Raw genomic sequence first — 14,196 nt, forward strand, 5'->3', positions numbered from 1 at the left:
GGGCAGAGTCAGCTCGGGCGCTGCCCTCCCAGCGGAAGCGGAAGCCCCGCCATTTTGTTTCGGGTGATGGCGACTGAGGCGCTGTGGGGCTGGGGAGTTTAGCGCGGGCCCGGCCTTCGGGGGGACTCGCTTCTCGGACAGTCGTTGTTACCGCGAGTTTCCTCCTCCTCGCCGCATCCCCTGGTGATGTACGGAGGGGTCGGAGGCTCTCGACGGACTGCAGAAGAGTCAGGCCCACCGCCCCTAATGTTGTTGTCAGGCGGGGGAGCGGTCCCCGGCCCCCCCGGAGGAGGTGGAGGAGGAGGTGGAGGTGGGAATAGCCGTGTGGAGCTGCTGGTGTTCGGCTATGCCTGCAAGCTGTTCCGAGATGATGAGAAGGCTCAGTACCAGGAGCAGGGGCGACACCTTATTCCTTGGATGGGAGACCCCAAGATCATGATCGATAGGTCGGTGTAACACAACCCCCAGACTGCTGCGAGATCTCCTGTTATAGCCTCTTTTTGTTCCCCCCCCCTTATGCTGTGGGCATGTGAGGGCGGGGGATGAGCAGAGGGCTCTGGCAGATGTGTGGGGATCTTCTTCACTGACAGAGGTGGACGGCAGCTCTTTCTGGTAGAGTGCGTGGAGTGCTGCTTTCGTAACGCTGCAGGGTCATCCCCCCCGGCAGCAGGACCTTGGAGTTTCCCTTCCTGGCAGTGTTGGGAGCTTCCCCTCCTTTTTACAGTCAGCGTCTGTTGGATCTTTCTGCTTCACATGTTAGGGTAGGGTTTACAGGGTGGAGTGGAGAGTGTTCCTTTTCAGTGCAAACCACAAACATAATCTTTTCTCACTTGGAAACCAAGGGAGCTTTACTGCATGGGAATACTTCTTAGGGATTTTGTACCTTCTCTAGGTGAGAAGGTGTGGGGAGTGGAAAGGTATTTATTCACCTTAGGGTAAATGGGATTTTCTCATTTCTCCTATGTAATCTAGCAGCAAGGCTGTCGCTGGGATATCCCAAAAGCAGTTTTTGGCCTAATTCCATTTTCCTTGTGCTGTGACTGACTGTATTAGGCAGAATGGCTTTGATTTTGGGTGCTTTTCAAATTTTTGTGTCAGCGGTGGCTTTGTTTGGTTGCATTGCAGTAGCTACAGGTTCATGGCCAGAGAGAGTAACAGAATCTACTTTGATTTTGCTTCTGGTCTCTTAAGTTGTTTCAGCAGTGCAGGATGGGATTTAGAAATAAATTTATTCAGAATGAATTTTCTGAATATTTTCCTGGAGAGTGAGAAAGGGGGATGTTAGGTTTGGTATATTTAAGTGGAGTTCTGAAAGAACAATTTTAAGAGTTATGGCTGACCCTGAAAGCCTCAGTGGGAAAGATTTTGGTTTGCAACAGGTCACATGACATACTATGGATGTTTGTTCCCTCAATTTCGTCATTATTTTGGTGCTATACATAATTTTTCTTGTTTTGATTTAGCAGCTGTATTTGGCTTGCAAAATATCAGTAAGAGAAGGAAGGTATTTTCATTTTCTTCCATTAGACTGGAGACGAAAGTTATGGCCTTGCACTGTTTTGGCATTTATGCCATGAATTATGTTCATGACTGAAATCAATTTGTTAAATTTGAATAAACATGAAGACATGAAAAAACAACCATAGCTGTTTGTAGCTGTGTTTAATTTCCGACTTAAATGATAATAGAAGTGCTACAATGCACAATTCTAATCCAGATCACTTCTGTGATAGATTTCATGAGCAGGTAGGGGCTGTTTTTGTGGTCCTGTGCTGCAGTAACCCTGTTTACAGTCATTAAAGAAATTGTTGGGAGCAAAAACTAAGTATGTGTATAAAATACCAAAAAATCCAAATAACATTTGTAAGTTAAGGTAGCTTGCAATTACTAATCTTATAAACTCCTTTGGAAGCTTAGGTTCTTTCTATCTCCAGCAGCAGAAAGTCTTCATTCTCACCATTTTGAGAAAAGCAGGTTGCTATGAGAAGACAAGGGTTGAAGTTGACCTGTGGACAGAGCTTGATTAACCAGACCTACGTGTTTCATTAACTTGTTTTGCTATAAGCGCATTTACTTTCCTTGTTTTTGGTCTAGCAAGTTGGCACAAGTCAAGAGTTGTGTGTGGGAAGACACCTCAGCAGAGTCGAGTTTACTGTCACTTTACTTTTCAATCAGTTTCTCTTACTGAATGAACATTATCCCCATGCTTTTCCTGCAAATGAAATTGTTTTGCTTAGTAGAAAGGAACTGTACGTCCTTGATCTTTGCCGTTTTTGCGGCGAACCTCCTTAAATTGCATGTATATGTTGCTGTTCCTATGTATGTGTGTCTCTCTATCACATAACCCAGAACTTATTTCCTCAGCCAAATGGCTAGGGGCCGAGCCTAGCCATGATTTTACCTCCAATGGACGCAAGTTTCTATGGTGAAGATCTCTCCTGAGAGTTCGGGACTAGCAGAAAGAAGCGAGGAAATTTCGACCGTTTGGTTCTTACGGATAGGTATTTATGTACTCGGGTTTGTGTGAATGTAAGCTATTTGACTTTCCAGAAAAACATATTTTGCAAGTGACATTGATTGGTTGGTTGAAGCACGTACGGTAAGAGCTGTTAAGGAAATGGATCCCACTTAAACTATTAAAGGATACCTTTGCCTTTAATTGTAATAATTTATTAGTTTCTCTGAGAGGACTTTAGACTATTAAACAATTTTTTGATATCTGGTGACAAATGATTAGCAAAATTAAACATAACTTTTAAAAGGAAGTATGCTTTAACGTATAAGTTTGTTTGTTTGGTTGTTTTTTTTTTCATTTTTAATGGGTAAGTATTTAAGTAGTCACATAAACCCAAGCCCTAAGTTTTTTGCATTGACCAGCTGTTTCATCTTGCAGGTATGATGGGCGTGGTCACCTGCATGACCTTTCTGAATATGATGCCGAATATTCCACGTGGAACAGAGATTATCAATTGTCTGAAGAGGAAGCTAGAATAGAAGCCCTCTGTGATGAAGAGAGGTATTTAGCCTTGCATACGGACTTGCTTGAGGAGGAGGCGAGGCAAGGTATTGCTCAAGGAAACTTCCTGAGTTTAGCATATGTTTAAATAAATAATTATGAAATTAAATTTACTCCTAATTTTATACTCTCTTTTTCTGATGTTATCTTGACAGTACCCAGTGGATTCGAAAAACGGGAGTCTTTGCGTATGTGAGAGGACCTCAGGATAGTTTAAATATAGATCCACACAGAAATTGCCCAGATTCTGAGGGCAGGCTGGGATTTGAGACCCAAAAAACCCCAAAATAAACACATTCTGCTTCTTTTTTAGTGTTGTGTAAATGAAATTCTGTGCTCTGGTATGCATAATTACACTAGAATGTTTTAACCCGCAGCTTTGATCTCTTCAGGAAGAAGTAAATGGTCAGCATATGTGCATGCTGTGCATTGCTAGTCAATATTTAATGACAGTTAAAATTATTAGGTGAAAACTTCTCATGTAAAAACTAAAGTAAGAAATACTACTTTTTTTTTTACTTTTTTTTTAAACAAATTAGCTTTAAAATATGTTCTAATGATTGATACTTACATTTTGTTCAAGAGGAGGAATACAAAAGACTGAGTGAAGCCTTGGCAGAGGATGGTACCTACAATGCAGTGGGATTCCGTTATGGCAGTGATTATTATGACCCTTCAGAACCCACTGAGGAGGAGGAGCATCAGCCTGCCAAACAAAGAGGTAAGGGGTACAAATAGCAAGGGTCAATTGAAAGGAAGAACATAGCACCTCTGTGTCTCTCAGTTGCAGTTGAAAGTTGAAATTGTGTGTTTTATTAAAATCCAAGTAAAAAAATCTCAGAGCATTTCAGCAAAGTCTTTATGGAACTGCTTTGGATGTGCTTAAGTGTTCTCCTGCTACAGTGCAATCAATACTACAATATTACAAACATGGAATATGTATTTTTCAAGTTTAGCTCTTGTTATCTTAATAGTTATGCAATGAGTCTGTCTTCAACACAGTATGCCACTCTCTGTGATCTTCAAAAATGCAGAATTCAGGTTCTCATGTTCCCATCTTTAATTACCATAACTTTGCATTTTTAACAAGAAGTCTTAGGGAAACTTTTAGGTGTTATTGAGCCTACTTTTTGGTAAAGTTAGAATTGCTCCATTACCCACTGGGATGTCTAGCTACATATTGGTGGGTTATCGTGGTATGAGATGTGATTTTTATTTTTTTTCTTACCAGGGTGTGTGCTACCATGCAGGATCATTTTAGGTGCTGAAGCTTATCTGGTGTTTTTTGCTGCTGTGTGTGAGAGGTGGTGTCAGTGTCCATGCTGCCTGCATTCTCCCAAGGGTTTCTCTTGTACTTTTCTGTACTGATGCTGAATTGCATTCTCTCTGCTGGGGTTTAATTCCTTGGTTTTATTCCCACCTAGATTCCATAACCAATTAATTTCTAAGTTCTCTTTATATACAGTTTTTATTGTTGTAGGGGTGTTTTTTATGAGGTGTTATCTGCATATATATAGGGATAAACCTACTTAAAAATTGGGTGTGATGTAGAATGGGTCTGTGATTTGGCTCCCCCATCTTTCTCTGCTGCGTAGAGTTTAAATAAATAAATGCCACCTCCCTATTGGTGATTAAAAGGAACATTTTTAATAATGCTGGAGAACAAAGGGGCACTTTCTAGTAACACTTGGCAGTACCTGGAGAAAAAGGACTTGTGGCAGAAGTGAGGTAAAATGTCGGTGTTATGCTTTGCTCTAATTGAACTGTGCAGACTTAATATATTGCTATGTGGTAACAATATCTAATAATACAGGACTATACATTCTTAAAATTAACTTTTTATAAATCGTAGTAGAGTAAAATTCAGTTCTGGAAGATGCAGATAACAGCAATGTGAATTACAGGCTATAGTAGTAGAGTGTTATCTGGAGCTGCTGCCAGAACCAGTCCTACCCTGCTTTGTCTCCTGCTTCTTCCACCTTTCTTTGATGCTAAAATTTCTGTGTGCCTTTGTGGTATTTAAACTGTTTTGAGTTCATTCAAAAAAAAGACCAACAACAACCTGTCAGACAGCAACAAAAACGTTAACTCTGTTTCTTTCGTGGGTAAGAGCTTGCCTACAGTAGTTGCTATGACATTTCATGCATGATTAGGCTATTCTGCTGTCTGTGTCCATAGTCAGGTTTTCATGCAGTTGGTGCTGTCTAATTTGTTAGGATAAAACTGGAATACATTTTCTCTTAAAGCTAGTAGAATAGATAATACTAAAAGTTACTTTAAAAAGTGAACTTTCCACTTAAATTATCCTAAACATTTGGAAAGCAGATTATCTTCAGAGGAATGTTTGTGGTGTACAAAGTAACAGAATGTAGTACAAATTGGCCTTTATAAAAGAACAACTTTTGTAGATGAGTAGTTCATGTGATAAATCTGTTAAATATTTGGATGTGTTAAGCTTGATATAAAAGGGAAACTTGCCAGCTTTGGACTGAAGTCACAGATAAATGTCAATGTTTACTTTGATCAATTATTAAGACAACTACTGGATTTTCTCTATAAGTGATGAAAGTGGATTTTTGCCTCCCTGTTGCATTCCTGTAGATCTTTCATTAGGGTTGGGAAACTGGTGAAAGTGCTTAGGTTTTTTTGCATATGCTGAAATGGTTGATTATCAGGGCACTGAATTCAGTTAGACCAGGTGTATGGCTTACATGAGCTAAAGAGAGACTGGATGTCTAGTATTTTAATCTGAGATAGGAAAGGATTCACCTAGTGTGTTGAAATTGGATTCCCTTAATTTTGCATGAGTTTTATTGTGGTAAAAAAAAAGGTAATATTCGTGAAAATTAGTATTTTCTATTTGATTTGATTCATCTTCAGCACTGTGGCCAGGGCTAAAGTTTATAGGGCATTATTCTTCCTGGTATCTCTATTAAGATATAACTTATGTAATCTTAAGCAAACTACACAGAACACACAGGAGAGGAACCATATTTAAAAGTCTTCAGTGCAAATGATGGTTAAAATTTCATTTGAGAAATTCCCTGATTGCACATGCTTTTAGATATACTTTATTTTGATTTTTTTTTTTAACTTTTTGGTACTTTGAAATGTTTTGTCCTATGGTATTTTATTCTGTCATTTCTTGTAGAAACAGCTCAGACAGAAAATGTAGAGGAAAATGAAGAACCTTTTGTTGCGCCTCCAGGACTGAATGTACCTTCTGATGTGGAACTGGTATGTGCATACATTTCATGCAACCTACATTTCTGTCAGTTTTCAAGGACTTTGTGGTGCTTTATTGATTTTTTAATATTTTTTTTTCCCCATTAACTTCAGTGCAGTACATTTTAAATTATTCTAAAATAGTAGCTTAGTTTCAAATGTTCTTCCTTGAATTCCTGAGTTCTGTCAATTCTCTTGAATCTTCTTTATGCGGACATCATTGCAGTGCTTATGTTAAGTGTGCTTAGTATCATTTTTGATCTTATCATAGATAATGCAGAAAAAAGGCAGTTGTTCTTGGAACGGGTACTTACTGAGATGCCAAGGTTGATGTTCCAGATGTAAAGGACCATTAAAACAAAAGCCTACTTCTGTTTGTGGTTGTTTTTTTTTAAACTGAGTCTCAATCTGGAGGGAATATGAAATGAGCAAATATAAAAACTGCGTTTAAGACTAGCCTGTTCAAGGAGTGTAACAATTTATTTGTAGCAAATTCTGAAATAACTTGAAAGTAGAGAAGTGCTTTCCTTCACAGAATTTGCTACCTAGTATACTGTAAACTACATTGCAACATGTGTATTTTTCCTGAAGGGAGCTGAACCCTGTTCTGATTGAGAAAAATTCTAACTATGAGGAGTTTCAATTTTTTTCAAGTTTTATGAAAGATAATATCCTTTCTCCTAAACCATGGTCACAAAAGTGTTAAATTATATTTGGGCTGCCTTCTTAACTTGATAACCTTGGCCAGTAAAGATTCAAAGCACTCTGCTAGAGTAACTAATAATGAACACAGGTATTTGTGAGATCATTTTTCTACTTCATTAGCTTTTAATTGAAGATTTTCATCCTCTTCTGTTTTTTATGATAGAGGAGCTGCTTAACAAATCTATTGTGCAACCTCACTTGTTCTAGTTTTACTTTTCTTTCCAATCTTATAATAGATTTTGTTAGTGAAGTGCTTGCAAACCTGCTTCTGAGTTCAGTGAAGATTTTTGTACGTTATCGCCTTTAAATTACAAGTTATACTTAAGTCTCCGAAAAAGGACTTTGAGTTCTCAGTGAGAAGCTGGATAGTTAGCATTTGGATGCTGTTTCCAGAAAATAACTGCTAGTGAAAAAATGTTTGCTGGTTTAGATGGCTGCTTTGCTTGAATTTTGTTCTGATGCAGGAGATGTATTTTATATGTAAGCCGTGGAATGCAGTGTGGGGTTACTGAAGTGATTTCTCAGTCAGGAATAGAAGGTACATGTAGGCATATTTGGTTTTGATTTTCAAAAAAACAACCAAAATGTTTAGACAGCAGCTCTGAAAACAGTATATACTTGACTTTTGATTGGGAATTGTGAGAAATTTTTTTTTGTAAGACTTGAGTTGTTGCTTCAGTTTTTATCCTCATCAAGTCATTTGGTTTTTCTATTCAATGTCTTTGTTCTGTATTTTTAAATTTAATTCCTGCGGAGGGTAGAAGCCTGGAAAATTACTGTTTAGCAAATATTTCTCACTGTACACTGTTCCCATTAAAAAAAAAAAAAAAAAAAAAAAAAAAAAAAAAAGACAAAAGCATCATAAATTCTGTTGTTGTTCTGTTGATCTGCAAGTGATGTGAAAAGGTGTACAGATACATTGCTGGTTTGTGGAAGTGACAGAATGGTGGTTTAGGTCTCTCCTGAATTTACTGCTAATTAACATCCAAGTTAGAAGACATGACACTTGTTGCTGGTCATAGCAGGTAGACGACACTTGAAAACTTTGACTCATTTTTGGGAGGAAACTAGAGTCTGGAAATAAGATATTTGAGAATCAGCTTGCTGACTTGGAGACTGTGTTCACAGTCTGCAAGGTGCAGTTCCATGAAGACAGATATAAAGTATCTCCTGTAGTGCAGAGCAATCCAATGTGTAAATGTTACCTGAAACCTCAGTAGTTAGGCAGCACTGCTGCAAAAAAGATCCAAAAGCTGTAGTCAGCACTGAGTGTATGACTATTTCGGCTGCAGTAGGAATGTCATTCTGGGACTTAGAGTGGTGTGGAGGATGCAGGAGGTTTTCCACTGCTTAAAACTGTTAATGTCAGGGTTATAGCAAAGATGACTGGTTTAGCCCTTGCATTTTAAGAAGTGCACAGATGCTATGGAATTGGAGTAAGAGGACATGATCAGTTAAACTTAAGCAGAACGATGGAAAATCGCTTTGTTTTATCCAAATGAGAATACTCAGAGGCAACATAAGACTTAAAATTATTTTCCAGGCTTGCAGAAGATGAGAGGGTAGTTGCTTAACTTACAGTAAGGGAGACTCGCTCATTAATTTTTTTTAATTACAATACTAATTAAAAACTGGAGCAGAATATCTGACTACATGATAGCATGTCATTGGATTATTTTTCCAGTAAGGGTTTCCAGAAGGGTTTTTTCTCTGCTCTGGCAAGTACTCTTACTTTCAGAAATTTTATCACTTCTCACTTTAAATGTTCAGATTTTTTATTAATTGTAATAGCACCCTAGAATATGTTTATGATATCCACATCTGTGTGTGCCATTTAATGTTTTTTTTAAATCATGTTTTGTAGATCAGTGGTGTTAGTAATCTTAGAAGTAAATTAAAAGCATATTAATATTCATAGTGCCCATTTTCCAGACCTTATAGTGGTATCAGTTTCAAATTCAAGACCAGATAGTAATTTTGATCTCCATTGCTGATTTGCAGCTTTTTGTTTATGAACCTCTTCATCTTCAATGTATTTTGCATTTCTTCATAAGAGCTGCAGAAAAAGAGAAACCTGATGTAATTAAGTAGTGAAACCATCTGTACACAAAATGTTACCAGTTTGTCGAGAACTTCATAGCCTCTAGTTAAATTTATCTTTGGTAGTGTTTTAGAGGGACAAGTACAACTTGAAACAACTAGTTATTTTCCATTCTGAGCATATTGTTCTGGTAAAGGATCCTACTGGCTGAAAATAATTTTCAAGAATGTGTTGTTTGATCACATTCAGACTTTTTCCCCTAAATAAAGCATGTCTCGTGTGCTTCCAGTCTTCTGAAAAGGGCTTTCTGAGGTTTACAACATGCTTCTGTAGCTAGACTAATAAAAATGCAAAGCTGAAGTGAATCATTAATGTGACACTTCAGTCTTTATAGGCATACAGAGTATGTGTTTCTACAGTTTATTGAGCACAAGACAAAACAGCTGAGTATGAAATTAAAGACAGTGAATAGTGAAGTTCATTCATTGTTTAACTATATTCTTGTTCTTTTCACTTCTTGGGTTTAATATGGCAGTTCTCCTTATATGGGATTTCAGAGTAGAATTGCATGGATGCTGCCTAACTTTATTAATTTTCCTTCAATTGCTAAATTGTTCAATGACACTTTATGGGATCGTGACAGCACACAAGAATTGAAGTTCCTATGTTGGTCTTAAGATACAATGTGTTCCTTCCAAGCAAATTAATAACACACTTTTCTAGTTGGGAACAGTATTTGCATATTCAGTGATACCAGAATAAGGAACAGCTGTTGAGAAGAAGACCATCCATGTTGAGTCTTCAGAGCACCTTGAGGTATTGTAAGGTAGGGCCACTTGAAGTTGGCACTGGCGTGATGGAGAACACATCTGTCTCCTGTTTTGTGCCAGCAGAAGAGTTTACGTGACTACGGAGTGTACCTGACTTAAAAGATTTAGTTATTTTTTTTACTACATCAAACTCATCAGGATTTATTCCCCTCTTCAGATTGGTGTGCAATGACAAAAACATTTTTGCTGATAAAAGGAGAGGATCTTGTAAAAGGAAATGAATGAGCAACGAGGGAATATTTGGACCACTGAGGCTTTCTTGGTGCTGATAATGCTTTTACTACTTGAAGGCCATCATGAAATGGACTTGCTAGAGAAAGCTGTGGAGACGGGCAGGGAACTACTGCTTTTTCTAGTTCCCTCTGGAGCTCTGCCACACTTTAAAAGCTGCTTATAACAACATAACTATATGTTCTTTTACTCCCACAGCCACCAACAGCAAAAATGCATGCGATTATAGAACGGACTGCAAACTTTGTCTGCAAGCAGGGAGCACAGTTTGAGATCATGCTAAAAGCCAAACAAGCACGCAACTCCCAGTTTGACTTCTTGCGATTTGATCACTACCTCAACCCCTACTACAAATTCATTCAGAAGGCCATGAAGGAGGGACGATACGCTGCTCCTTCGGAGAGTAAAGCGGACGAGAAAAAACGTAAGTTGTTGCATGGCAGTGTTACCCTGCTGCTGAGATTAATGTTAGGATTCCAAATTTTGCTTAAATTGGAGGAGATTTTTCAAAGAAAATACTCTTTTGGGAAACTTTTGGGTACATGAGCTGCAATGTTCTTGAAGCTTTTAAAAACACTTTTATAGCTCTAATTCATGGGAAAGTTGGTCTGTGCAGTTACGTTGTAGTTCGGTCAATGGCTGGCAGTATCTTCTTGTATCTGTGTTTTTGCAAATAAGCAGATTTATGAAAATGGTAGTTTCTTAAGAACACCTACTTGTCCCAAACCATCTTTTTCTCCCAATGCAAATCCATAGCAAGCCCAAATAAAATTTGCTTTTGTTTTAGACTCAAGAGTCAAATCTGAAGAAGATGATGATGATGATGACGATGATGATGGAAATTATCTGCACCCGAGTCTCTTTGCATCTAAAAAATGCAGTAGGCTTGAAGAACTCATGAAGGTACTTGACCCTGTTAAAGTTACTTTCTACCTTGTAAAACATCTGATTCATGAGCACAGAAATTCTAATATGCAGGTTTTAAGATCTTTTGTTAAGAAAGATATTTTTTTTCCAGATTGTGTTTTAGTAATTTAAGTCTGGTTGTGGTAAACTTTCAAGTTACCTTTTCTCTAGTATGTAAATTGCTATTTTTCCATTTGTAAAGAATTATATTTCTATTTTTGATGCCCTCTGGTATTGAGGGCATCGCTCAGGAATTTATCCCATAGAACCTGTATTGAAGCTGAAAATATTAAGATATTTAATGCCTTCTGTGTATAAGCTGAGAGAGAATGTTTTCATTTTAGCTTTTAGTAGATAAAATGTTGACATGAAATAATTGTTTCACCAGAATGTACTACTTATTACATGTAAATTTTGCTGGATGCATTAGTTAGTTTTGTTTTCTGAGTTTGGTCAGTGAGAGAATAATGGGAATAACAGATGGCTGTATACATTTGAGGCTTCCAGAGGAATGGCAGTGGTGCTGTCTGATATTTAGAGAAGTCAGGTTTTGTGTCTTATCTCAGCCTTGTCAGTAAATGAATGAGAGTAATACCCATTTTTTATTTTTTTTTTATGTCATGGATTTCTCTTCACATTAATTTTTTTTTTTCGTCACTAATTTTCAAAAACTCAGTTGTTTGTGATTTGGGAGCTACAAAAACAGTAGCTTCATTGTTTGGACAATGTTATTGATGGTTGTCTGTTAACTGCAATAAATTTGCTTTCTAGACTAGGTTGATGCTATCCTACTTGGAGTGTGTGCTTCAAATACTAATCTTTTTTTCTATTCTCAAATTTTTTTCAGCCTTTGAAGGTGGTAGACCCTGATCATCCACTTGCAGCACTGGTGCGCAAAGCACAATCAGATAATAACTCATCTACACCACAGTCAACAGATGGGGCAGCTGTACAAACATCACAAGCAGAATATTCTTCTGATTGTAAGTGCATTGTGATTAGGCAGCTCCTGGTGTACCTCAATGAATTGTATGTGGATGCTGATGGGAAAAAAATCTGTTAGCTTCATACTTGATCATTTGTACTGATATTTATTCTTTTTCAATCTACTCCATCTTTGGAATTGGTGATGAAGTCCTTGTGTTTTTTAGTAAAGTCATTGCAAATAGGTCTGACTGTAGTGATCTGAATTGATTTTGGTGCATTTAGGAACAGGCCCCGCCATAGGATTACAGTTGTTGTCAGAGTGTAATATATGGAGAGTGATATGCATGGAAATATTTTTATTTTAAAGTGAACCTTAAGAGAGTCTTAATAAAACTGAAATCAGAATAAGTATCTTTGTAGAAAAAACACTCATCAGTTTTCTGATTACTTTTGTGTCAGGCTTGAATCTGAATGTATATGATACAAACTGGGAGAGTTTGCAACTCCCTACATTTAAAACTTAACAGATCTTTACTCTCCTGATATATTAATTATTCTTTGAAAAAAGTAAATACTGCCACACAAGAATATTTATTAAACTTTTAAGAGGATAATTCATTATAATTTAATACATTGATTAAACTTTGCCTCCAGAAATGTAAACTCTTACTGTAAATCCTTTGAAGTATTTTACCTGAATGCTTTTTGTTTATACACTTTTCTGCAAAAAAAATCTTTAGATTTACAAGAAGTAACTGTCATTTAAAATTGTTGGACTCAGTGATCTGAAAGGTCTTTTCCAACCAGAATGATTCTGTGATGCTCTAATTTTTTTTTTGTTTTACACAAGAAATTAGATGCCATTTATTAGTGCGTCGTGTGAATGTGGTTTCTCAGTGTGTTTGCACTGATGCAATAATGTGGATTTTTTTATTGGGTGTTTTTCTTCTAATCAGAATGTTGTTCTTTAATGTCTTTTTATAGCTACTGTGGCAGCCATGTATTATAGTTACTACATGCTACCTGATGGAACCTATTGCCTCGCTCCTCCACCTCCGGGCATAGATGTTGCCACGTACTACAGTGCATTGCCTGCAGGGGTGACTGTATCAAGCACGACAGGGGTAGCAACAGTACCTCCGCCCCCTGGTACTACACCCCCACCTCCCCCAGAAACAACTGATAGCAGCAGTGGGTTAACTTCTACCACAACATCTACAAGGTACCTCATTGATTTGCTTCTTGGTTGGAGTGGTCTCTTTCATTTCTTTCCTTCAACATGAAGTATATTGTAAGGGTTCTATTATTAGTGATTCTTTAGTAACATTTGCTTGAGTTTATACAGCTTTTATTAATTCCAGTTTGGTCTTCCATATCGTACATGGTGATTGTTACTCAGCTACTATGAAGTTTTTACATGATGGAAAATTAAATTATTTTAACAGTATAATGAACCCAGAGGGGAAACCTCTTTGTAATCTGTTTTTTTTTTTTGTTAAAGCAAGAATCTGAAGGATATTTATGTTCTACTTCTAAAAACGCTCTACTTTCATGTCTTCAGCACAATTGCTCCAGTGGTTGCCATTATACCTCCACCCCCAGATATCCAACCTGTTATTGACAAACTGGCTGAGTATGTTGCTAGGAATGGGATAAAATTCGAAACTAGTGTTCGTGCCAAGAATGATCTCAGGTAAGATAAAACATTATTTGAATTTCTATTTTAAGAGCTGAGGTTTTAGTTTTTAAGTATATTACCAGGACATGTGGGTCTCAAGATTTTAAACTTTTTTTTAATTGAAATTCAGAGACCAACTTAAAGGCAGTGCCAAAGCATTGTTGCCTGAATTCTCAATACAACCAACCCAGCAAAGTCATCTCTAGAAAGTATGCTCTCAGTGTGTGTCCTCTGCAAGTTTAGACATAAGTTACAGTGCTTCTAAACATCAACTAGTGTTCCATTTGCTGGAGAAAATTAGATGGCAAAGGATTGTTGGTCTTTACTGTGTTCACGTGCATTTTCACATACCCAGTTTTGTTTTAACAGATTTGAGTTCCTACAGCCATGGCACCAGTATAATGCTTATTATGAATTTAAAAAACAGTTCTTCCTTCAAAAAGAGAAAAGTGACAACAGCCAGGTACGTGTATGTTTGTATATATGTGTGTGTATATATATAAAATCCAATGTAAATGAGAAGTGGACTTGCTTATCTGTTTTTTTTCACCGTGAGACACCTTAAAAACATAACACTGAATTATGGAGAAATTGTTCAGCAAAGGATGTCAATACTTTTTGTTTGTTTCTTTCTTTT

General features: G+C 37.3%; 1 protein-coding gene across 2 annotated transcripts in view; it reads left to right on the top strand.

Moving 5' to 3' along the window:
- The first annotated feature begins 68 nt into the window (after positions 1-68).
- The window catches only part of SFSWAP (splicing factor, suppressor of white-apricot family), a 39,467-nt gene continuing 25,339 nt past the window's right edge, over positions 69-14,196 (top strand). For both annotated transcript variants that reach the window (XM_009997637.1, XM_009997638.1), the window contains exons 1-10: positions 69-446; positions 2,894-3,063; positions 3,600-3,737; positions 6,168-6,253; positions 10,247-10,476; positions 10,843-10,951; positions 11,802-11,937; positions 12,866-13,103; positions 13,443-13,574; positions 13,929-14,022. In XM_009997637.1, coding sequence (XP_009995939.1) covers positions 187-446; positions 2,894-3,063; positions 3,600-3,737; positions 6,168-6,253; positions 10,247-10,476; positions 10,843-10,951; positions 11,802-11,937; positions 12,866-13,103; positions 13,443-13,574; positions 13,929-14,022 — 1,593 coding nt within the window. In that variant the 5' untranslated portion in view covers positions 69-186. The remainder of the gene's footprint in view (positions 447-2,893; positions 3,064-3,599; positions 3,738-6,167; positions 6,254-10,246; positions 10,477-10,842; positions 10,952-11,801; positions 11,938-12,865; positions 13,104-13,442; positions 13,575-13,928; positions 14,023-14,196) is intronic.

This window comes from Chaetura pelagica, unplaced genomic scaffold, assembly GCF_000747805.2.
Source record: "Chaetura pelagica isolate M959 unplaced genomic scaffold, ChaPel_1.0 scaffold45, whole genome shotgun sequence".
In the NCBI taxonomy this organism is placed as follows: Eukaryota; Metazoa; Chordata; class Aves; order Apodiformes; family Apodidae; genus Chaetura; species Chaetura pelagica.